The sequence below is a fragment of the Balaenoptera acutorostrata genome, chromosome 9, assembly GCF_949987535.1.
Source record: "Balaenoptera acutorostrata chromosome 9, mBalAcu1.1, whole genome shotgun sequence".
In the NCBI taxonomy this organism is placed as follows: Eukaryota; Metazoa; Chordata; class Mammalia; order Artiodactyla; family Balaenopteridae; genus Balaenoptera; species Balaenoptera acutorostrata.
Window position 1 is genome coordinate 93,871,416 of NC_080072.1, and position 26,338 is coordinate 93,897,753.

At 42.3% G+C, this 26,338-nt stretch overlaps 1 protein-coding gene across 5 annotated transcripts in view; it reads left to right on the plus strand.

The window, feature by feature from the left end:
• Nucleotides 1–3,925: 3,925 nt before the first annotated feature.
• The window catches only part of TTC12 (tetratricopeptide repeat domain 12), a 49,889-nt gene continuing 27,476 nt past the window's right edge, over nt 3,926–26,338 (plus strand). For all 5 annotated transcript variants that reach the window (XM_057553696.1, XM_007172001.3, XM_057553694.1 and 2 more), the window contains exons 1-8: nt 3,926–3,958; nt 5,551–5,623; nt 11,464–11,627; nt 12,923–12,944; nt 13,573–13,650; nt 14,481–14,602; nt 18,976–19,035; nt 23,333–23,404. In XM_057553696.1, coding sequence (XP_057409679.1) covers nt 5,566–5,623; nt 11,464–11,627; nt 12,923–12,944; nt 13,573–13,650; nt 14,481–14,602; nt 18,976–19,035; nt 23,333–23,404 — 576 coding nt within the window. In that variant the 5' untranslated portion in view covers nt 3,926–3,958; nt 5,551–5,565. The remainder of the gene's footprint in view (nt 3,959–5,550; nt 5,624–11,463; nt 11,628–12,922; nt 12,945–13,572; nt 13,651–14,480; nt 14,603–18,975; nt 19,036–23,332; nt 23,405–26,338) is intronic.

Here is a 26,338-nt window from a genome sequence, read left to right on the forward strand (position 1 = left end):
GATAAAACAAAATCCCTTCTCTCAAGAGATTCATAGTCTATAGTTGTCCTGTTGGATTTATCAGGATGGGGCTTAGGGTGAAGTGTGGGCTTGACGGACATCCATGTAGGAGTCATCAGGATGGAAGTGACTTCGAAGATGCCACAAGTGTCTGTGCCTGCTGAATTCTGTTATTCCAGCCTGACCTTAGAGCACACACACCTGCCCTCTCTCTTGTATCCCTCCTGCTCAGGTATCTCACCCTGAGGCTGGGCTCTTCCCTTGTCTCTTCCCTGCTTCACACTCTTCCTGTGGCTTCCCTCCTTGATACCCTGTGGCTTCCCTCCTTGATACCCTGTGCCCTGCGCACATCTCTGGGCTCACCTCTTACCACTCCCGCCTTGAACTTTTCTGTTTTCTCACACACAGCACAATGTTTCCTGACTCTAAACTTCTGCTCAATCTGTTCCCTGTGCCCGGAGCACTCCACACACTCTCAGCTTCCACATTAACTGTGTCAATTCCTATTTCTAAGGGAACTTGCCTGACACCGTTTCCTCCTCCTTCCTTCTTCCTTAAGCGCTAGACTGTCACTGTCCTTATCACATGGTTCTATAAGAATTTGTTTACGGATAAACAACAAGGTCCTACTGCATATCACAGAGAACTACATTCAATATCCTATGATAAACCACAACGGAAAAGAGTATATAAAAAAAGAATGTATATATGTGTAACTGAATCACTTTGCTGTGCGGCAGAAATTAACACAACATGGTAAATCAACTACACTTCAATTAAAAAAATATTGAAAAAAAAAGAATTTGTTTATGCATCTATCTTCCTCATTGGGCTGTGTGAGGACTGGGGCTGGGCCCCTGACTTATAGTATGGTATCTTGTTAAAGCAAATACTCCAACAATATTTGTTGATATTACTGTGGCAGAGAATTATGATGAGATGATCAGTGAAAGACATTCAGGCATAAAAATATCCTATATTAGGACAGTATTCTGAGTGTGGGTGTGTGTGTGGGGGGGCGGCTATAAAATGGAAGTATGACTGAAGAGAAAAAAATAACTTCTAACTACAGAGATAACTTCTAACATAAAACATTATTCATGTGCTTTTTAATTGTGTGATCTCAGTGTCAAATTTCTCTGGTGTTTAGAGTCCTTCGGACAAAAGTTATTTACAATAGACATGTTTTTTAAAAAATATCAATATTTCTATTTTTATGCATAACATCATTTGGACTATTTGGAAGGACTTGTCACCAAAAAAAATTGATATCAGCTTTAAAACAGAGTTGAATAAATGAATAGCGTCTTCCATATCAGCTACCGTTAGGTTTGGCTGGGAGTGACCGAAAACCCAACATAACAGTGACTCTAACAAGATAGAAGTCTTTAGATTCCCAGAACCTGATGTACTGTTGGGGTTAAACAGCTTTCCTATACAGAAATATGGAGTTAGATAGTCCAAAACCCAGTATGGTAACTCCATGATCATTAGAACACAGGTTCCTTCTACCTGTGGCTTTCCATCCTCAATATACTGCTTCTACATCATGGTCCAAAATGGCTGAGCCAGCTCCAGCCATTGTGTCCACATTCCAACCAACAAGAAGAAAAGGTAAGAAGAAGGGAATCCTTTTTTAGGACACTTCCTAGAAGTAGCACCCACCACTTCTGCTTATATTTAATTGGACTGTCATGTGTAAGGAAATAGTCATATGTAAGGAAAGTTGGGAAATACAGTCTATTCCAGGTGCCTGTGCTTTGCTAAAAATTGGAAAATCTGAAGAAGAGAAGAGTAACTATTAAAGAACAATTAATTTATTCAACATCTCCACTTGAATAACTCACAGGCATCTTGAACTGAATATAAATCTGAGCTCATCATCTTTCTCCACACCTGATTCTCCTTGAATATTCTCCATCTCAGCCAACGGAGAGCCCTATTCTCGCTCAAGCCAGAAACCTAATGTCATTGTTAATATTTCCCTGCTGTCAATTCCCCCTCCAAAATACATGGCAAATTCATCTAATCCTCTCTATTCCCTCTACCAATACATGCTGTCGACAACCTCTAACTTGTCTCCCAGTGTCCCTCTGGCCTCGTTCCAGATCATTCTCCACATTGCAGCCAGAATGATTTTCTAAAAAGAAAAATCTGAGCATGTCACTCCTCTCCTAAAACCCCTCAAAAGCTGCCTGTGGCACTTAGGAGAGAGACCCAGAACTTTTCAAAGGCCCTGTGTGATCGGGCCTGACTTCATCTTGCACTACTTACTTTTGCTCTCTAGGCCGCAGCCAAGCTTGGCCTCCTGTTGTTTCCTTGTCCTTGCCAGGCTCCTTCCTGACGGCCCATCCTGCCCCCTCTGCTTCCACCTCCCTCTCCAGCTGGTCAGTGCCCACTCATCCCTTAAGTCTCAGTGTAAATGTCACGTCCTCAGGGAGTATCTCCAAGGTTTGAGACTCAGCTTTCATGGTACCCTTTGCTACTTTTGTTTTTCACCCTTTACTTCTTATAGCACTTACCACAGTGAGAATTTAAGTGATTATTTGTTTATTGACCTTTAACCCCCTTACGTGACAAGCTCTTTGGGTCTGGTGACTGGATACTCGTGATGGTTAATTTTATGGATCACTGGCCCAAAGGGTGCTCAGATATTTGTTTAAAAATTATTCTGGGTTTGTCTGTGAAGGTGTTTCTGGATGAGATTAACATTTGAATCCGTAGGCTGAGTAAAGCAGATCTCTCTCCCCACTGTGGGTGGGCCTCATCCAATCAGTTGAAGGTCTGAATAGAATTCTTTTTCTCTGCCTGACTGTAGTAGCTGGAACATTCTCCTGCTTTTGCACTCAGACTTGGACTGGACCTTACACCATCGTCAGCTCTCCTGGTCCTCAGGCCCTTGGACTTGCACTGGAACTCACACTATGGGCTCCTTGGATCTCCAGCTTGCCAGCTGCAGATGGTGCACTTCTCAGCCTCCATAATCATGTAAGCCCACTCCTTACAATAAATCTCTCTCTCTCTCTCTCTCTCTCTCTCTCTCTCTGTGAATGTGTCCATTGTCTCATTCTGCTCTAAATTCTATGATTCCCTAGATAATAACCATCACTTATCCCTACTGGCTAGGTGCCTGGCACCTTAACCGTAAATCTTAGGAGAAAGTGCCATTAAAAAAAAAAAATTATTTGTACTTTTTTTTTTTTTAAATAAATTTATTTATTTATTTATTTTTGGCTGTGTTGGGTCTTCATTTCTGTGCTAGGGCTTTCTCTAGTTGCGGCAAGTGGGGGCCACTCTTCATCGCGGTGCGCTGGCCTCTCATTGTCACGGCCTCTCTTGCTGTGGAGCACAGGCTCCAGATGCGCAGACTCCGTAGTTGTGGCTCACGGGCCTAGTTGCTCCGCGGCATGTGGGAATCTTCCCAGACCAGGGCTCGAGCCTGTGTCCCCTGCATTGGCAGGCAGATTCTCAACCACTGCACCACCAGGGAAGCCCCATTTTTTATATAAAGGAGAACTCTGAAGATCAGAGAGATCACATAACTCTCCTCTCCGAAGGTCTCGCGTATACTAATAAGTAAAATCGGATTCACACCCAAGCCTGCCTCTCCCAAGTACGCTGCAGACCTTCCCTCTTTGGGGCCAGGGATATTAAGCTAACGCAAGTGACACACCCTCCCACCCCAGAAAACAAAGAAGCCAAAACCTGGCGCTGATTTAGGGATCAGCGCAGGTCACTCGGGCTTCTTTTGCTCCCCCCAGCTTCCCCGGTCCCCAGCGGGCTTCCCACGCCCCAGATCGGCCTTGAACTTGGCTGCGCGCTCCGGAACTAAAACGCAGGGCGCGTCAGACCACGGGGTCACGTCCGCCCCTGGCCCTTTGGTGCCGCCCCGCCTCAGCCTAGGTCGGTCACCGCCCGCCCACAGCCGCCATTTCCTGTCCAGCTCTGGGTGCGTCAGGTCAGTGCAGCGGGGTGGCCCGGGGTCTGCCCTGGTCCTGGTCCTGATCTGGCCGTCAGAGCCAAGCAGAGGACGCTGGTTTGGGCCCCGGCGGATGGGACGGTATCAGCTGAGGGCCGCCGGTACCTCCACGGCGGGCACTGGGCCGGTGGACGCTCTGGAGCGGTTGCCGGGCAACGGTGCCGCCGGCCCCGCCTCTCTGCGCTGGCCGGGGAGGGGCATGTGGGGCGAGCCGGTCTCCTGGCTGCAGGCGGGGCGCAGGCTCCTTCGCAGTGAAGTGGATACCGTCGGACGCCTTGGACATCACCGTGCCCTGACTTTCTCGTCCCGTCGTGGGTTCGCTGCCCAGGCATGGCGCGCCCTTAGACCCTGGCCTGGGCGCAGAGGGCTTGGCGCCTGCCCGCGGGAGTTCTGAGCCTGCCTTCTGCCTCTCCTAACCTTGGGCGAGTCAACTCACTTGACTAGGCCTCAGTTCCACGGGAGCCTGAATTGTTAAGAGCTGGAAAGAAACCTAGCGATCATTTAGTTAAGCCAGAGGTCCCCAGCCCTGTTTTATAGATAAGGATGTCTTGCAGTAACCACTCATTGCCTACCTGGTGCTTTAAATTAATCCCCAGATAGCCCTCTGTTTGTATAGTTTCCAGAGAATGAATGAGGCCTCTGAGGGTTAGAGAGGTTGTGACTTTAGCTGAGGTAGCACAGCTTATAACTGGTGGAGTCTCAGATCAAATAACTCACGGCTTGTTCCTGGCAGATTTCAGATTTCCAGTTAAAGGTGCCTTATTTGGCTACACTGTTATTAAACCTTGCTGTAAATCAGAATCACCTGGAGAGTGTTTAAAACTATACATTCCTGGGTACTCTCTCAGGCTTACTAACTGAGGGGCTCTGGGCTAAGGCTGAACCAGTTTTTGGATGATTCTTATGGTCTGTGGGTGGACCTTTGAGAACCACTGGCTATAGCGTGAGGCCTTTCACTCAAAAACAACTGAGAGATGATCCAACTAAAGTACCTGGAGAGGAGAAGAGAGGCTGGCCTGCAGGGCTGCCAAGTTCTAATCCCTCCATGCAATTTGTAGCTTCTCTTCACTCCTCAGAAATAAGCCAGAGGCTTACATTTTAAATAGTTTGGACATTTAGATGCAAATTGTCCCATTTTTGGTTACCTGTCACACAGCCAGGTCCAAAGCTTCTGGCTGGGCCGGCCTGTCATGATCAAAGTCAAGCGTTAGAGTGTCCTCCTCTATCTCTGGTGGCCTGTCAACTGCTCTCCACCTGGCCGCCTTCGAGCCAGGTCCCTAAATCACAGCAGCTGATGTTGGCTTTGTAGGGACATTTCGCAGAGCACTTTCCCCATTGGAGGGAGGCTGGCAGCTTTCCAGAAATATCGCCACACATAATGAGGGTCCCTTGGCCTTAACAGCAGTCAGAGTGAAGTAGATCACCCTGCTTGTTATTCATGACTTTTCTAAACACAAATCCATCTTAAAAATAATTACCTGGCTCTTAGTTTTAGAAGGCTAATCAGCCTGACAAATTCTGTTTAGAGTTTTATTTTTATTAATTTTCATCATTTATGCTGCCTCCCTCAGGGATTCTGGTTCACAATGGCTGACTATCAAGAGGAAGACTTGCAGAAATTTCTTAAAAATGTAGACGAAATCAGTAAGTACCAGTAAATCATATACAAATTAAATTTTACTTTAGGGAGGTGGAGTGATTAAAGAGAGATGATTACTCTAAGTTAGTTACTGGGTTGCCTGACAGGTTTACGACTCTTAAGGAAAAAAACGTTCTTGAGGTTAAACAGAAGGGGTATTGAGAAGCAAGTAATATTGGAGCCTGGGGGTAATATTTTTTGGCTGTTAATCGGTATCAGAGAAGCTGCTAACATTCTGATTGAATTCAGGCTGACAGCTCTTCCTTGTGTTTTCTCCCCTTCTGTGTAGAATCAGGTCAAAAGGAGCTTCTATTTCCCCATCACCAATGAGCCCACTGTTCCCATGGAGAAGATCACTCAGGAACCTCACTGATGAATCTGAAATCCCTCTTGTTTTAGGGGAGAGCTGTTTCTGGTTTTGAGCTGCAGAGGCAAAGTCAAAAGGCTTTCCCTCAGGGTCCATCACATTACATAGATGACTCCTTGTCATACTCCTGTCTCTCCTCCTCTAGGCAGGAAGACCCTTCCCCACCTTAGACAGGTGGGATCTCAGAGGACATACTCTGACCACACAGATCACATACAGGAGATTCCAGAGCACTCAGTCCCTGCTCAGACTTCAGGGAGCTTGTTTGAGGATAGAGACAAGAAAGCCAACAGTGAAACAAACCTTACATATCAAATAGAAATATATTGAAGTTGCTGCTTCTCACAGGCTGTATGGGTCCAAAGAATAAAATGGTTTTAAAAATAGTTCAGGCAACTTCATAGATGGTACATGCTTAGGGTGTTCTTTGGGTTTGTCATGGGCCTCTTCTCCTCGGCCCATCCCCCAAATGTTGTTCTGGCCTGGCCCACTGCTCACCTTTCTCTTCAGGTGATCTAGCCCAAGCACGTGGTTTTAGCTACCACCCTTGTGATGACCCCACATCTCAATTGCTACCAGCCACTTTTTTTGAGCCTCAGCCTCTATGCCAACTGTCACACCCATTGTATCCCTCAAGCACCATGAACTTAATGTGTCCAAAGTTTAGTTGATCGTCTCTTTTTCTGTCCCCCCCACTGCCAAATAAAACCTGCTTCTCCTACCCTCCCATTTGTTCTAGTCTCACTTGGTGGCACTGCTGTCCCCAGATTTACAAGTCACATTGGCCTCCTCTCACCTCTCAGCCCTTAATTTAATCAGCCCTCAGGTTTGCCTTCTCCCTCCAGCTCCAACCTCTCCAACCTCCCTTTGTTCTCATTCTCTTATCCAGACGATTTCAACAACCCCCTGATTGTTTTTCCCGCTCCCAGGCTTACACTCCCCACAGGGTAATGTATCTAAAATGCAAATCTGACCCAGCCACTTCTCTGCTTGCATTCTCCCTGCAGTCCCAATAAATTTCATGCTCTCATCAGGACCTAAGTCCTCCCGTGACCTTGGCCTTACCTCTCGCCTCCCCCTACCTCACACTTGAGCTACATACTGCTTCCAGTTCCCCACACACCCCCTGACCGATGTTCATCCTCTGCTTGCTGCCTTTGTCCTTCCCTCTGCCTCCCTGTCTTTCTTTACCTGGCTAACATTCATTCGTACCCCAAGTTCATTTCCATATCATTTGTATCAGTGCCGTCCGATAGAACTTTCTGTGATGATAGAAATGTTCTATAATTTGCACTGTCCACTGTGGTAACCAGTGACCACAAGTGGCTATCGAGGGTTTGAAATGTGGCTAGTGCTACTAAAGAAGTGAATTTCTCTATTTCATTTATAAGTAATTTAAATTTATATAGCCACATGTGTATAGATTCTATACATTCATTTCTCGGGCTCTTGCTGTGTACTGAGCATTGCTAGACCCTGGAGAGTACAGTAACAATGAATAAGAATTACTTTCCTTCATGGTACCTACAATCTGGTGGGGAAAACAGATATTAAACAAGTAATTTCAAGGGTGATGTACGCTACAAAGAGAGATTGGTAAAATGCAAGAGACTCTAACTCAGATTAGGGAGTTGTCTGATGGGCTGCTGTAACAAAATATCACAGACTGGGGGGCTTAGGCAACAGAAATTAATTCTTGTCACAGTTCTGGAGATCAGAAGTCCAAGATCAAGGTGTTAGGTTTAGTTTCTCCTGAGCCCTCTCTCCCTGGCTTGCAGACAACCCCCTTCTTACTGTGTCCTCACATGGTCTTTTCTCTGTGTGTGCACATCCCTGGTGTCTCTTCCTCCTCTTATACGGACATCAATCCAATTGGTTTAGGGCCCCACCCTTATGACCTCATTTATCCTTCAGGACCTCTTTAAAAGCCCTGTCTCTAAATACAGTCACACTGAGGGGATTAGGGCTCCAACATATGAATTGGGGCAGAGGGGCACAATTCAGCCCACAAATAAAGGCTTCCCTAAAGGATGAGATTTAAGCACAAATCTGAAGTCTGAGTAGGAGTTGGCCACTGGGGAGAAGGTAGGGGAGTATTCTAAATGGGGAGAAAGTACACAGGAAAGATGGAAGTTAAGAGCAAGTGTGGTACTTTTGAGAAACTGAAAGATTAAAAAGCTCAGTATAGCTGGAGAGAATAGATCAAGGAGAGAAGGGTCCCATCTGAGTCCAGAAAGGCCAGATCAGGAACGACCTTGGAAGCCACAGTAAGGAATTCGTGTTTATCCTGAGAGCAATGGGAATCCTTTGGAGGGTTTACTCGGAGCAGAAACATGGTCAGATTTACACATTAGAAAAGTCACTCTGGCAGTGGTAGACTGGAGGGGAGAAGCAAACAGGTGCTGAGAGCCAGCTAGGAGGCTGTTACAGTGCTCCAGGGAGAAGAGACTGTGGCTGGAATGGACACAAGTAGACAGATTGGAGAGATAATTCAGAGCTTACTTGACAGGCTTTAGTGTTGATGGCTGTGAAGGTGGAGGGAGAACAAAGGCTTAAGGATGAGCCTGAGAGTCTTGATTGAATGACAAGTGGATGGTTGGACCATCTGCTGAGATAGGGGCATTTGAAGGAGGAACAGTCTGGGGAGAAAGAGGGTAGGCAGATGAGTAAGGCACCCCAGTGAAGATGTTCAGAAGGCAGTTGGCTTTGTGAGTCTGAGCCTAAGAGAGAGAGTAGTTGGGGAGGTCAGCTTAGGAGACACTGGCATCTGCATGGTATTTGGAGCCATAGGAGGGAACAGGAATTCCTGGGAAAGGTGTAGAAAAAGAGAAGAGGGCTCGGGCAGAGAGTCTACAGAGAAAAATTCAAAAAAATCCACAAAAAAATTATTAAAGTAAAGAAGGAAATCGAGCAAGGTTTTTGGATACAAAATTAGTGTATAAAATTCAGTTGCATTCTTATATACTTCCTATATACCAGCAACACTTCATTTACAATACCAAAATAAATCCATCAAAATATATGCAAGACCTTTATGGGGAAGGTTATAAAATTTAATTGAAAGAGCTCCCAGTGTTCAAAACTAGAACAATTTGAGCAAGAAAGCAAACACAGTATTGGATTATAGCCCAAAGTATAAAATAAATATCCATGAGTCTATATGGATATAAATAAACAATGAATAATAAACAAGTAAATAAATATGTAAGGCAAATCTCCCATACAGAAGAATTTCAAACAATTTATGTAGATATTCCCGCCTCTAGAAGGTAGAGCGTAACTCTTCACCCCTGAAAGTGAGATAACATTTACTGACTTGCTTCCAAAGAGTACAGTACAGGAAAAGAGGGGAAAAAGTAACTTTAAGATGGAAAAAGCTGGCAAACTCTACCTTAGGTGGTCAAAGTTAACATCATGATAAATCATACTGATAACATGTACCCTTAATATGTGCTATGGTCTTCCTCCCAAAATCTTGATAACCTCAGTCTAACTGTGACAATAACATCAGGTAAACCTAAACTGAAAACTATTCTACAAAAAATACCTGACCAGTAGTTCTCAAAACTGTCAAGGAAAACAAGGAAGGTCTGAGAAATTGTCATAGCCCAGAGAATTATAAGGAGACATGATTAAATGTAATGTGATATCCTAGATGGTATCCTGGAATGGAAAAAGGATATTATGGAGAGATTAATGAAATTATAATAAAGTTCAGAGTTTAGTGAATAAAAATTTTAATTAAAAGACATAAAATATCTAAATAAGTGGAGACATTTTTTCATGGATGGGAAGACACATTTGGTAAGGAAATCTGTTCTTCTCAAATTATTCTCTACATTCAACACAATTTAGATCAAAATCCCAAAAATGTTTTGTTTAGAATTCAACAGGCTGATTCCAGAGTTCACACAGAAGAGCAAAGGGCCAAGAATTAATCCAGAAAATTTTGCAGAAAAATAAGAAGGTGGGATCTCCCTATCAGATGTTCAAGACTCTTTATAAAGCTGTAGTAATTATGCATGGCAGTCTTGGTGCTGAAAAAGATGTCATCCAGTAGAATGGAATAAAGAGCCTAGAGCAGGTTCACGCATGTAACCGGGATGGCACAACACATCGGTGGGAAGGCAGGGACTCTTCAACAAGTGGTGCTCGTGCCCTATGCAAAGTCAGCTCCAGGGGACTTCCCTGGCGGTCCAGTGGTTAAGACTCTGCACTTCCACTGCAGGGGGCACGGTTGCAATCCCTGGTCCGGGAATTAAGATCCCGCATGCCAAGCGGTGCGGTAAAAGAAAAAAAAAAAAAGTCAGCTCCAGGTGGATTAAATACCCTAATGAGAAAAACAGAACGTTAAAACATGTTGAAGACATGCAAGAATATATTTGTAAACCTAATATACACAAAAGGCATAAAGCATAACGGGAAATATTGGTACATTTAGCACATAGAAAAATCTCTTCAACGAAAGCTTCCATAAAAACAGATAAAAAGACAAACCATACGCAAGGAGATGTTCACAAACACATATCAGTCCGGAATATATAAAGAAATCATAATAAGAAAAAGACAAACAACCCAATAGAAAATCGGCCAAGGATAGGAGCAGGCAGTTGACAGAAAAGGAAATCCAAATGGCCTACAAACCAATGAAAAGATGCTCGATCCCAATCATGTTCAGGAAAATGCAAATGAAAACACTAAGGAGATAAATGCATTATAGTGGCAACAACTTGAAAGTTTGACAACAAACATTAACTAGGATGTGGAGGCATGGGAACTCTTGTACACAGCTTATAGGAATAAAACTTGATACAGCCGTAACCTGAGGAATATGTCACATGTGTGCATGGGGAAATATGTACACAGATATTCGATTCGTCATTTATTCCCTAGCAAAAATTTAAAAACACCTGGATGTCCATCAATAAGAGAATGGATTACCTATGGTATATACAGTGATTAAAATACATCAACTGCAACTATTACTATCAAGAACAAATCTCTAAAGCATATTAGGAGAAAAAACTAGGTTGCAAAAGAATGCACGTTTTGTAAAAACCATTTGTTTAAGATGTTTAAATACACACATATACACAAATTCTCTAGTAGGTGAATAGGTTCTGGGGATCTGATATACAGCATGGTGACTATTGTTAACAATACTGTACTATACACTTTAAAGTTGCTGAGAGAGTAGATCTTAAATGTTCTCACCACACACACAAAAAACGAAATTATATGAGGATATGGGTGTGTTAACTAACCTTGGTGTGGGAATCATTTCTCAGTGTATACGTGTATCAAATCACCATGTTGTACACCTTAAACTTACACAATGTCATGTGTCCATTATATCTCAATAAAGCTGGAAAAATAACAGCCCTTCCCCATGAAATTTTCTACACCATCTTTTTAGTGAATGGAGTCTTTCTTTTTGAAGACCTTGCTTGAATGATTCACCTCTGATTTCTCCTCTAGCCAATTTAATTCAGGAGATGAACTCTGATGACCCAGTCGTACGAGAGAAAGCTGTCCTTGAGACAGAAAAGAGACTGCAGTTTACAGAGGAAGACCAAGAGGAGGACGAGTGCAGGACCACCGTGAACAAGACCATGATCAGTCCTCCACAAGCTCCCACAAAGGTGCCCTTTCCCTATGGTGGAGTTATCTAAGTAGACAGAGTGAGGAGGTCTGCATAAAGCAGAGGAAGTAGTGGTTTAACCTCAACCGCCTGGTGAGGCTGAAATAGCCTTTTGTTTTGTAGATTCACTAGATTTATTTTCCACAAGGAAGTATAAACTCTGATTTCTTTTCTTGATCTTTCTGGGTCATCCTTAAACAGCCCTTTGGGTTTGTTTTAATGAAAATTTGGCCTCTCTACCCACTGAGCTTGTGACCATTTTTAAGCTGTTTTTTTTTTTTAACATCTTTATTGGAGTATAATTGCTTTACAATGGTGTGTTAGTTTCTGCTTTATAACAAAGTGAATCAGTTATACATATACATATGTTCCCATATCCCTCTTGCATCTCCCTCCCTCCCACCCTCCCCATCCCACCCCTCTAGGTGGTCACAAAGCACCGAGCTGATCTCCCTTTGCTATGCGGTTGCTTCTCACTGGCTATCTATTTTACGTTTGGTAGTGTATATATGTCCATACCATTCTCTCACTTTGTCACATCTTGCCCTTCCCCCTCCCCATATCCTCAACTCCATTCCCTAGTAGGTCTGTGTCTTTATTCCCGTCTTGCCACTAGGTTCGTCATGACCTTTTTTTTTTTTCCCTTAGATTCCATATATATGTGTTAGCATACTGTATTTGTTTTTCTCTTTCTGACTTACTTCACTCTGTATGACAGACTCTAACTCCATCCACCTCATTACAAATACCTCCATTTCGTTTCTTTTTATGGCTGAGTAATATTCCATTGTATATATGTGCCACATCTTCTTTATCCATTCATCCGATGATGGACACTTAGGTTGCTTCCATGTCCTGGCTATTGTAAATAGAGCTGCAATGAACATTTTGGTACATGAGTCTTTTTGAATTATGGTTTTCTCAGGGTATATGCCAGGTAGTGGGATTGCTGGGTCGTATGGTAGTTCTATTTTTAGTTTTTTAAGGAACCTCCAAGCTGTTAAGGTAATATATTCTACTAACTCATATTTCCAACTCATACAGCCACAGCGGCGGTCCCTTGACCTGCTCGCCCTTGTTTCTGCAGATGTAGCCCCATAATAATTGTGCCCATAACTCGATCTCCTGATTTACAGCAAGCCCCCTGAATTTTGAGCCTTTCGGTATCGATGGTTAAAGGAAATGACCCTACTCCCCACTTGTAATTGATCTGCCTTCTTGCTTTGTGTATGTATAAATGAGGGAGTGGTTTTTGAAATTTGTGTCTTTGTTTTTATGATAACCTGTGCCCTGCAGAACACAGACGAAATAAACACAGGTAAGGACAGCATCTCTCTTTCCAATGTGTATTATTCCTTTAGGATCAGTGTTTATTGACTGTAGCTTCCAGACCCTTAAACTATAGCCTCTGGGCTTACAAACAACCCATGAACAAAAACCTACTGATGACTCAGTTCTGTTACTAGTAGTCAGAGGGGACGGTACTCAGAGGGTTTTTCCTATGTTCTCCTGGCCAGTCTTTTGTAAACTGAATTCAGTTATTCTGTTTCATCCAATTTACTCTTAGCTGCTTAAAGGGATCCAGAGAGTTTCTCAGTTGCTCAGCTCAGAAGCTCATTATGCTAAGTGGAACAAAAAAGTCTGTCTTCAAAGAAAAACTCTTTTAAAAGGCATAATTCAAATTTGAAGCACAGACATAGTCACCGTGTATAATAATACATCACACAGATTACCATTTAATGTCAAATTAAGAAAATGTCATTTTAGTTGTCTCCGAAGCTGTGTGTGTGTGTGTGTGTGCGCGCGCGCGTACATGTGCCTACATGTGAATGCATGAAAGGTGTGGCTCTAAAACTCTAAAGTAGCTTTTTTCTGAATTTGAGCTAAAGAACTGATTATAGTATTTGGATTTTTCTTTTTAATATTTGAAATTACGCTGTTGTCAGAGGCCTTCTTGGCATCTATGGAGAAGGATGCAAAAGAACGTGCCAAAAGAAGAAGGGAAAACAAAGTCTTAGCAGATGGTAATTGTCAGTCTTTTCACTTTTCAAGAGCCAGGGTGATTTGTGCTAGAAAGAGCAAGGAAGTCTCTATGCTAATGTTTGAGGATATCAGGATTCCCAGTGGGTGGGTTCATGATGGGCCTGAGGCAGTGGGACCTGGCCAGGCAGAAACTAGTCTGTTTCCTGTTCCCACAGCAACAATCAGGGAGTCAAGACACAGCCCTGAGTCAGCCTCCACAGTCAGACCTTTCTAAAGCACATGGATGGATTTAGCAGCACTAAGTGATGCTTGGAAAGTAGGGAGGGATGGGAGTGAGGTACTACTGTCCAGTCTGAGGCACAGGTGAAGAAATGAAAAAGAAAAATGAAACAAGCAAACAAAGCTGGGAGAAGGGAGAGGGGAAATAAAGGAAAAGAAAGAACTGGGGTTGTGTGTGTGGTGAGGAAGATACACATGACAGAAGAATGCTTTCAGCACTTACTTTATACCACTCAGTGGTATGTGTGCTGCCGATCTGAACGATTCCATATTTGCTAGAAAATTAGTTGTCTGAATCTCTTTATGAGACGTTTGAATGTGTAGACTTGCTCTTTGTGGCAAGTTTGGGGTGTTCTGAGCCTTGAGGCAGAAACATTTACTTTTTCTGAGAAGCTGCTTAGAAGACTTCGGGTAGATTGAGAGAACAGAAACCTACCTGGAATTATCTGCAGAGAGAAGTAAGTGACAGGCCCCCTTTGGATGCATGGAAGCTCTGACCTTCAGAGTAGAGTTGGAAAATGAGGGCAATGAAGTCTGAAAGAATTTTCCAGTGTGTGGGGAGAGCTCACCTGTATAACTTCTATTCTCACAGCCCTAAAAGAAAAGGGGAATGAGGCATTTGTCAAAGGTGATTATGAAACAGCCATCCTGTGCTACAGTGAGGGTTTGGAGAAGCTGAAGGACATGAAAGTACTGTACACCAACCGAGCCCAGGTGAGTGATCCAAGGATGTGTCCACGGGCTTTCCTCAGGGAACAGTAGCCACTAATCTTGTGAAAGCAGAGAAAGATGAGACCAGATGGCGCCAGTGTTGCGCTCGTAACTGTGTAACAGCTGGTTCTGGTCCGGTTGGGGGTGGGGGCTGATTTGTAGGGAGCATTTGCCAATTTCCATGGTGTAAATACTTTCACTGTGGTTCAATTTCAAGCTACCAACTTGGAATCACTGAAGGAGAACTTGGGAACCGCTACACGTAATCAGTTCTCTCCATAGTAGAAGTCTGCTCCAGCACATCACTGATGGTACCCAGGCACTTTCCCTCGTGTATAGACAAGAAAGCTAGTGGAATGAGACAGTCTATGAGACCTTGGAATTCTGCCACCACTGAAATTGTTCAGCTTCTTTTTTTGATGCCGGTCTACACTCCTAAGGGTTACTCTCCTGTTAATTTCTTACCCATCGTATCAATCCCTCCTTTTTTTTTTTTATTTTTTTTAATTTTTAATTTTTAATTTTTATTTTTTTTTCAATCCCTCCTTGATTAAGCTTCTGTGACTGGGGTATCCTGGAGAGCTAATGGGCCTAGAGCCAATTTCTCAGAAATTTTCAGTTTCTGAAATCCCTCGTACCTCCGTTTTATATCACAGACGAGCTCAGATTCCTGGAACACCAGGTAAAAACCATCACCCAGATGTTTATTATCTACTACTTAATGAAGGGCAAAATTAATAGTTCTCAGTTGAAACAAAAATGTCACCTGTGACCTTATCTTTGAAAAGTACTTGAGTTTGTGTATGGAAGAGCTCTCTGCTGCTCAGGCCTGAAAAATTGGCAGATTCGTGGACATGATTATCCAATGATCAGGATATGTCAGCAGGACCTGGGTGAGATGAACTTGACACCATGTCACTTACAAGAGGGAGAGATTCATCATCTCCAATTTCTATAACTCAAGATTAAGAAGGTCCTGCTGTGGTATGTTGAGGAAGAGTGCAAGAAACAGGACGTTAGCAGTCCAGAAAGTCTGGGCAGTGACAGTGATTTAATGATAAATAAATCCAAGCACAACATAAGCTTATTAGTTCAGCAGTTTGGATAAATCAGACTCGAGTTGAGGTGTCATTTACCTAGCCCCATTTGTGGAGAAAAATTGTAATAAAGAAGAGAATCAGTAAATAAAATGGCCAGAGGTTGATTTTGCCATGTACTTCTTATCCCCCTAACAAGATTATAAACTTTTTGAAGGTAAAAACTGCCATATACTTTTCCCCCTAATGCTTTACTTACAACAGATGTTCAATAAATCCTTGTAAAGTTACATAACACTGGGTGGAGGCGTAATAAGTCCATTTAAGGGAATGGCGTTTCTGTTGACACATCAAAAGAAACATTTAAATGCATACAATTAATAGAATAATCATAGTTCCTTTTTATTTATCACCAAATTTGGTCTCCAGAACATTTACCTACTAATGGTTATTCAGTCTTGTTACTCTGAAGTTATTTGAAAGCTGTAAAATTGAATTGCCTTTAAAATGTTATGTAATTCAGACTTATACTAATTCAGATGGTCTATACCCTGACTCATCTAAATTAGTTACATTTTTACTGTACTCAAGTTTAAGCAGCACTTTGATTAGTTCTGGAGAATCACATTAAGAATGACTGTGGATAAAAATAAGTAAATGCAATGAAAAGCTTTGGGAAGGCAATTCCTCCCACTTTTCCCAAAGAGAAAGCTTATTCAGAGACAAATAAATGCAAAATGTGCTGCCTGGTGTTAAGAATCATTTGAACCGTTGACTATTTTTAAAATGCCTCCCTGTTTGCACGCAGTGTTAGAAAACACTTAATAAGGACCCTGTGAATTGAGAGTCGCTGCTTGCTGGAGAGAAAACCTACCCTTTCATCCCCGTGTTTTTCTCCTGGAGCTAATGTTATGATCAATAAATTGCTGGCATAATTTAGATAAATCAGGAGTTTAATTGCCATTTGGAAAAGTCGTTCTTTTTAAAATGTGGAAAAACAAAAGAGAACAGGGAATTTATAGGGTGTTGGGTCCAAACTTTAAAAAAAGAAAAAGAAAGAAAAGTGAAAGGCTGTGTAGAGAAATTGTTGAAGCCCACATAGACTTTTTCAGAGTCTGTATCCTGAATAACAGTGTGGTGAAATTATGACTACGGTTGTCTAGAAGGATGTTAGTTTCTTCCTCACATCCTCTGACTTGCTAATGAAACCCCACACCCGGAGGAAAGGATGGTGCTTTATAAACAGAGGGCTCAAAGAGTCGTCGTCTTCAATTAGTACTGAAGCCCTGTTAATGAAAGCACTGCATAGCAGCTTCCTATCTATTGGTGCGAAGAGCTGCCCGGCAGAAATCCCATTAGCTGGCTATTGCCTGCTCACTCCTCACTTTGGTTGAATGCTTAGATTTCTCATGAATTATAACACTAACCTCATATTTGGCCTGTCCATGTAAATATCTCATCAGATTTATTGTTCAGAATGTCACAGTGCCCTGGTACAGTTTTGATCATGGGCAAACCTCCATGGAGTATTGGGTCTATTATTGGTGACTGATGGAACCTTGGTGCCTGGTTTTCCTTTCTTCCAACAGGGTGATCACTGCTGCTTCTTAGGGAACTTTCCAAAAGAAGAGCCCTTAAAGTCTACTTTGTGCAACTTGATGAGAATTTATTAAGCACCTTTCATGTCCAGTAATTAAATACAGAGGGTATAGTAGCCATGGTGCTTGCTGTTAAATGACTTTCATTTGCTTATATATCACACCTCTTGGAAACTATAAATGAACTAAATTCTTAATTCGGTTTAGTTTGAATGGATCACAGAATTCTGAGTTAATTCTTGATTTTCAAGATTTTCCCCAATTCTAGGAGATCCCAGAAGAGAGTCCCAAGGCATTTGAAATCGAGGGCTCTTGGTGATGGTCTGACCCTTAAATGTCAGCTCATTTCTTGTATCTCTTCCTTCTTGCTGCACTCATGAGGAAAGAAGGGGAACTTTTTCTTAAGCATATTTCCATAACAGCTTTATTGAGATACAATTGATATAACCTACAATCACCCATTGAAAATGTACAATTCAGTGGTTTTTAGCGTATTCACAGGGTTGTGCAACCCTCGTCACAGCCAACTTTAGAACAGTTTCATTATCCCCCAAAGAACTCCGTACCCTTTAAGCAGTCACTCCCCAGTCCTCCTCCCCTCCCCCACCCCAGCCCTAGGCCACCACTAATCTACTTTTTGTCTCTATACATCTGCCTATTCAGGACTTTTCATATAAATGACATCATATAATATTTATCCTTATGTGTCTGGCTTCTTCCACTTACCAGTGTTTTCAAGGTCCTTCCATGTTGTATGTAGTATGCATCAGTACTTCATTCCTGTTTATTGCCAAATAATATTTCATTGCCTGGATCTACCACATTTTGTCTATCCATTCAAAAATTGCTGGACATTTGAGTCATTTCTGCTTTTTTGGCTCTTATAAATAATTCTGCTATGAACACTGGTGTGCACCTTTTTGTGTGGACACATGTTTATAGTCCTCTTGGCTATATACCCAGGAGTGAAATTGCTGGATCATATGGTACCTCTGGGTTTTACCTTTTCAGGAAATGTCAGACTGTCTTTCAAAATCGCTGCACCATTTTACCTTCCCACCAGCAGTGTATGAGTGTTCTGATTTCCTACCTTCTCACCAACACTTGTTATATTATCTGTCTTTTTGATTCCCTTTCTCATTTGGTTTCCTTCTGGAACATTCACAGCAGGGTAGACTCCAGAAGCTAGCTCTTCCTTTATAGGGGTGGTCAGTGTGCTGGGTATTTTCTGTTTGCCCCTCCAGGTCCTTCTCTGCCCTGCTCTGTGCCCTGGGGGATTGACCTCTGTGGACTGCCCTTTTGGCTTCCCAGCTTTCTAACTTCCATTTGGGTTCAGCCAACGAGATGAGAAGGAAGGAGGAAAGTGAGCTGCGGCTTTATTCTCCCAGCTTCTGCTCTACTAAAGGCCTCAGCTCCCTGTTAAGCAGCGCTCTTCACAAAGAGACCCTCTCCCGTTTTGTTCATTGCTTCTCCTTCTGCCTCTTCAGGTCTGGCAGCGGTGATGGCTTTCCACTGTTGGTCTCCCTCCACCCTGCCCTCACCCTGTAAATAGTCCCTTTATTAAACTCTCCCCGGTTACCCTGTGTGAGTGGCATCTGCTTCCTGCTGGGACCCTGACTGGTACAGGTAGGGACGAGTTACTTCTCATCACCACTCTCCTGCCTGACTGCTCTTTCTGTGTTGATGGAAGACTGCCGGCTACAGAGCTGTGTGTGAATAGCAGCTGTTTGTGTCCTTACAGGCTTATATCAAACTTGGGGACTACCGGAAGGCACTGGTGGATTGTGAGTGGGCTCTGAAGGTAAGAAGACTGTTTCCTCTTCCACATGCTGGAGCTGGGCTTGCTGGGGCCAGATGTCTCAGTCCTGAAGTGAATAGAGGGGAGCTGCCGGTGTATCATGGCAGGAAAGGGTGTAGGCTCTGCAGTCAGAGTCTCAGTTTCCTCATCTGTAAAATGGGAACGAATAGAATTGTTGTGAGGGTTATGATAATGCACGCTGTGCCTTGCCCGTGGGAAGTACTCTGGAGGAGCTGCTGTTAGTATTGGTTTTTCAGGGTTTTATCGCAATGGCTCACCCTTCACTGTTGTGTTATCAGGTGCTTTGCTCCATGTGGTAGTGGAAACGCCTCCTTCTCTTTCCAGAGCTGACCTCGGGGGCTTGTTTCCACAGTGTTGCCATTCTTCCTCATCAGTTCGTGCTTTTCCTCTCCGGCTCTGATAATTTGGAAATGTATCATAGCACCCCCTGTTTGTAGAGGAATAATCAGAAGAAAATTCCTGTCGTTCAGCTTGGATACTAGTCAGGCCTCAGGCTGATAGCCTAATACTGTGCATGGTATTTCCTCTGAAACCTGACAGAATAGATAATCAAAGGTGGAGAGAGGGAAGGACTGTTGGTAGAAATATTAGAAGGGTTTTAAAAGAGAAATGTCATGATCACTTCATAGGAACATTATTTCAGATGACTAAATATTTAAATAACCCTTAATCCACATTCCCCCAAGTTAGTGTGTCACAGGGGCTTAACTAAATAACCAAAACCAGCGCTTCTCAGCCTTCCTTGCTGAAGTGCTAACAGAACAAACATGAGCCCCTGGAGGGTCTAGAAGCAGAGAACAGGAAATTTCTTTTTAGACATGTGTTTTATCTTAAAAATCCTTGCAAATTTTGCATTGCATGCCATAAAATGTATCTATTTGTCTTAATATAGCCATGTTATTTTAAGTAATTTATAATCAAGTAAAATTGAAGTGCCGGGAGAACGTGCCAGGTTTATCCTATGGCATAGATTCCCCTGGTCCAGCACTGCCTACCCCAGCTTAATGAGCGTGGCCCCCAGACAAGAGCACATCTCAACAGCAGCACATTGGCCACACCTACTTCCTTACTTTTTGTTGAAAGGGTGAGCAAGAAAACAGGTGAATTCGAAACTCACCTTTACTAACAACGGTTTATAAAACACAAGCATCCCACCAAAATGGATATCTGGAGTGCCTGCTTTCTTTACCCCCTAGAAGGTACGGTGTGGGGGACACCTTGTCCCATTGCATCGTGACGGACTTTAAGTGATGAGAACTGCCCCAAACTGGTGCCATTAGGTTCTTCACGGCTCCAGTGGAGATCCATTAGCCTGCTCTGTCACCTTATATGATCGTGGCTTTTTTCTACTATCATCTGTAAGAGAAGAAAGAGGCAAGGGCGTTTTCCTCTGGTGTTTCAGCAATAACAGCAAAAGCTGCCGTTCGCTGCACGCTGGCCGTGAGCTGTCTCATTGGAGCCTCACAGCCTTCTTTTCTGTTCTGGTCAATACCACAGTTATCCTCATCTTTCTGACAAGGAAACAGAGCCTCAGAGATTAAGTAAGTAAACTGTGTGGGATCACATAGCTAACATTGGCCTAACTGTGGGCTGGTGCCCTGAACTGTTGACTATAAACAGCTTCTCCACAGAATCCAGGAAACCCCATCCTCCCTGGGTGTGGCTTTCATTCCTTCTGTGGCAGAAACAAGATCTCCTTGTGGGGCTTCCAGGAGCATCTTTTCCGATCTGAAAAGGACCAAAGAGGTAGTCACAGCCTCGTGCTGATTCAGGACGACACACTGGCCCATTCCCAAATGTTCACTGAAGCACCATGTTATTAACAGTGAAACTGAGGCAAAGCAGGCCCAGCACAGCTGACATTAAAAAATGCTGACACCCAGCAGACAGCCTTGTTAAATGCCCAGCGAGGCTCCCGTTGAAGACGATTGGGTAAACACTTGGAGGGATGGGGAAAAAAATGTATAAGGAATTCTAAAAACTAACAATCATTGGCTCTACGTGGAAGCTGTGAATTAAAAGAAAAAGTTTCACTCTTTTTAAATATCAGCAGTGAATGTCAGCGGCACTCCATTATTCGTAGTATTAGTACTTTCATGCCAGTTTAATGGTTTTGACACTTGTGAATTGGCAGAGACAAGCCCATGTGATGACATTCAAGACTGATGTTCCTGGTCAGGGAAGATAAGGCAGCGAAGCTGGTTTTAATTAGGATCAGAATCATTTCTTTCTTGGCATAACTCTTCCTGCACAATAAACTGCATCTTCCTCTGAAGGCAGGATTCCTTTTGAGGGGACCTGGGGTTCAACTGAGAGAATCCTGGTGAGGGTTGATACCTCATCAAAGGAGAAAGGACCTATTAGTGAGAAAATCCATTAGTGGCCCTTTGTGTTAGTGTCTGAGGAAGTGTGGTCACGATGCACCCCTCGCGATGGCACAGTGGGACGTGGACGCGATCTGGGGCTCCTTTTCCCCTGTTGCAACCCTGATGCCCTGCCGGTAAAGGTGCTGTGAACAGGTGGCTTCTGTGAGCTGCGGTGCCGGAGTTTCTGTTCCCTTTGACAGTTCCCTTCCCGCTTCCTCAGTTCCATCCTCTGTGAGTTCTCCAGGCTTCACTCCACAGCTCCCTGCCTTTCTTCCTCCTACAGTTTCTCCCTCCAAGCTCTCGTCTCCTCTGGTGGGTTCAACTGTCACTCTTGCCAGTGGCTCTCACATCTGTATTTCAGCTGCCCCCCACCCCGCAGGTTTCCGTGTGATTGTCTTTGCATCCTCTGAAACACAGTATGTCTTTGTAAGACTATATGTCTTTGGAGTGGATTTCCTTCTACTCAACTGCTATAGCACTTTTCTGAAGGAGATCTGGTGTAATTTTTAAGCCTTTGGGTCCTGGAGCAAATGGCTAGATTTTAATCCCAGCTCTTCCACTTAGTATCTATGTGACCTTGAACCTCTCCAACCCCTAGTTTCCTCATCTGTGAAATGGGGTTAATAATTATCTCTACTTCATAGAGTTGTTATAAGGTTTACATGAGATAATTCATATGAACCGTATGGTCAGGACTGAACAATAATGCACTAATATTATTACTGTCATTCGCTTAGCAACGAATCAGGAAACGATATTCATGAAAATGCATCTATAAAGGCCTCTCCAAATATAACAATTATTGTTACCCCTTCTATTATTCTTTAGCTTTTCTTTAAATTTTCCTTTTTGCCCTGAAATGGAGTGCTTTTGCTGTAACTGCAACAACAGCAGCTAATCCTCTATTACCTGGTACCACAGTGTTTTACACACGTTCCCTCCTCACAATAGCCCAAGAGAGACACTATTATGATCTCCACTTTGCAGATGAGGAAAATGAGCCTCAGAAAAGCTGGGTGGCCTGGCCAGCGTGCCACTTCTGGTGAGAGGCAGACAGGGCTTCACCCAGGACTTTCTAGACGCCTGAGCTTGGACCCTTAACCTCTTTACATCTGCACCCCTGATGGCATCCAACCAGGCACAATGCCTGGCACATAAAAGGGATTCAGTGAATTAACTGGATGCTTTAAATTATAGTTTGTGCCTTTGTGCCACATCATTCCCTCTGGAGTTATAATAATTCGAAGCAGGCAGGGGCAGGGCCCCCTGTGCAAGCGGTATCGTTTCAGCCATAAATTTCATAAGTTTTGAAGGGGGCATCCCTCCTGATCGTAAGTGATAGGAACGCAAGTTCTTAGTATATATGTTGTGGTTTATCTCAAGGAAGGAGCTTAAATATATAATAGTAACCTCAGCTGTTTACCCAGAGTAAATTTTCCTACCTTTTAATAAACCAGTGGTTCTCAAACTTGGTTGCACATTTATATCACCTGGAGAGTTTAAAAAATTATTGATGCCTCGGTCCTACCCACTAGTATAATTTAATTGGTGTGAGTTTCAGCTGGGCCATCAGGATTTTTACAAGCACCCTGGGTGATTCTAATGTTCAGCCAAGGTCAAGAGCTCTTCTAAACTAAGGGTTTCTGGTTTGTTTCCTGGTTGTCTCATTAAATGGAAATGAAAACTGGCAAGTATCATGAATTAATTTAATAGAGAGCTTACTTGTGCATCCAGGCTCCTTGCAGGCATCAATTAGTTTGGTTACAGATGCACAGAAAAGTCTTAATTGTCAACTCTGGTGGCTGTCCTGAGAATCAAAGCACTGCCCTAACCCTATTAGCTGGGCAGTTGGGGGAGGGGCTGATGACTTCAAATCTTCCGGAACATCTGATCAGTGATTCTCTTTTATGCAGTGTGATGAAAAATGCACAAAAGCATATTTCCACATGGGAAAAGCCCACCTGGCCCTAAAGAACTACAGTGTGGTAAGTGCTAGAAGAACCTTAAGTGGCATGTTTGATCTCGGAGCAGTGCTTCAGATTGTCTCAGAGGAGAACCACATTCCTCCAAGTTGATGAGATATTAATCCACTTCTTAGTATTTTCCAGGGTAAATCTTAAGATCTTAGAGCTGGGAAGGATGTTGAGTGTCATCTGATAACAGCCCCACCTGCTGTAGGCATCTCTTCTGCAGTATCTTCTACCAGTGTCTGTTCAGTCCTGGGAGGAGCATCTCTGGAGAGAAAAGACATAAGCAAAAAGATGAAAAAACAAAATTCACTTGTAATCTCATCACCTGAAAGTAACCATGCAGATAGATATACACACTAAGATATTGTATATTGTTAATAGCAGCTTTGTTGAGATATAGTTCACGTATCAAACAATTCCCCTATGGAAAGTATACAATTCAGTGGTTTTTAGCGTATTCACAGAGTTGCACAACCATCACCACAATCAACTTTGGAACATTTTTGTCACTTCCTCAAAAACGCCTATACCCGTTAGCAGTCACTCCCCTCCCCTCCACCCCCCCCCCCCAACCCTAGACAACTACTGGTCTACTTCTGTCTCTATACATTCGCCTATTCTATACCATTCATATAAATAGAATTATACAATATGTGGTCTTTAGTGACTGGCTTCATTCACTTAGCATAGTGTTTGCAAGTTTCATCCATGTTGTAATATGTACAGTACTTCATTTTTTTTTTATTGCTGAACAATATTCTATTGTATGGATATACCACATTTTATTTATCCACTTGTCAGTTGATGAACATTCAGGTTGTTTGCACTTTTGGTTATTATGAACATCCGCGTACAAGTTTTTGTGTGGACACATGTTTACAGTCCACTGGGCTATACACCTAGGAGTGGAACTGCTGAGTCGTGATAACGCTATGTTTAACCTTTGGAAGAACTGCCATCTTGTTTTCCAAAGTGGCTGCTCCATTTGACATTCCTGCCAGTAGTGTACGGTTCCAGTTTCTCCACATCGCGAACAATACTGGTTATTTATTTTTCTTTTCTATTATACCCAGCCTGATGAGTATAAAGTGGTATTTCATAACTTTGACTTGCATTTCTCTGATGGCTAATAATGTTGAGCATCTTTTCATGTGCTTATTGGCCATTTGTGTATCTTCTTTGGAGAAATGTCTCTTCAGATCCTTTGTCCATTTGTTCATTAGGTTATTTGTCTTTTTAAATTGAGTATAAATATATTCAATATAATATAAATTGAATATTTATATAAATATTCAATATAAAGTAATATAAATATTATATATAGTCATGTAATATTCAATATAAATTCTGGATACAAGTCCCTTATCAAATACATGATTTGAAAATATTTTCTCCCATTCTCTGTGTTGTCTTTTCACATCATAGCACAAAAGTTTTTAATTTTGATGAAGTCTAAATTACCTATTTTTTTCTTTGGTCGCTTATGCTTTTGATATCAAATCTAAGAAACCATTGCCTAATCCAAGATTTAAGAGTTTTATGGCTTTAGCTCTTTGATTTAGATCTCTGAGTCACTTTGAGTTAATTTTTGTATATAGTGTGAGGAAGGGATCCAGCTTCATTCTTTTGCATGTAGATATCCAGTTGTCCCAGCACCATTTGTTGAGAAGACTGTCTTGTCTCCCATTGAATGATTTTGGCACCCTTGTCAAAGATCAATTGATCATAAATGCATAGGTTTATTTCTGGACTCTCAATTTTATTCCATTTGTTTATGTCTACTCTTATAGCTATGCCACGTTGTCTTGATTCTTACAGCTTTGTAGTAAATTTTGAAATTGGGAAGTGTGAGTCTTCTAACTTTGTTCTGCTTTTTCAAGATTGTTTTGGCTATTCAGGGTTACTGGAATTACCATACAGATTTCAGGATCTGCTTTGTCAATTTCTGCAAAGAAGCCAGATGGAATTTTTTTTAATTGAAGTATAGTCGATTTACAATGTTGTGTTAGTTTCAGGTGTACAGCTAAGTGATTCAGTTATACATATATATACCTATTTTTTCAGATTCTTTTCCCTTATAGGTTGTTACAAAATATTGAGTAGTTCCCTGTGCTATACAGTAGGTCCTTGTTGGTTATCCATTTTATATATAGTAGTGAGTATATGTTAATCCCAAACTCCTAATGTATCCCTCTTCCCCTTTTCCCCTTTGGTAACCATAAGTTTGTTTTCTGTGTCTTTGGATCTATTTCTGTTTTGTATATAAGTTCATTTGTATCATTTTTTTTAGATTCTACATATAAGCAATATCATATGATATTTGTCTTTCTCTGTCTGGCTTACTTCACTTAGTATGATAATCTCTAGGTCCATCCATGTTGCTGCAAATGGCATTATTTCATTCTTTTTTATGGCTGAGTAATATAAATAATAAATGCTGGAGAGGGTGTGGAGAAGAAAGGAACCGTCCTACACTGTTGGATGTAAATTGGACAACAGTATGGAGGCTCCTTAAAAAAACTAAAAATAGAGCTACCATATAATCCAGCAATCCCACTCCTGGGTATATATCCAGAGAAAACTCTAATTCAAAAAAAGATACACGCACCCCAATGTTCATTGCAGCACTATTTACCATAGCCAAGACATGGAAGCAACCTAAATGTCCACTGACAGATGAATGGATAAAGAAGATGTGGTATATTTATACAATGGAATATTACTCAGCCAGATGGAATTTTGATGGAGAGTGCATTGAATCTGTAGATCAACCTGGGGATTATTGCCATCTTAACAATATTAAGGCTTCCGGCCCATGAACATGAGATATCTTTCCATTTACAAGATATATTATTTTTAAAAAGAAATTGCCCCCATTGTACATTTTTAAAAATTATTCTTTGTTGGATTTTAATTCTAAAAGTAATACAGACTTATTGTAATAAGGTA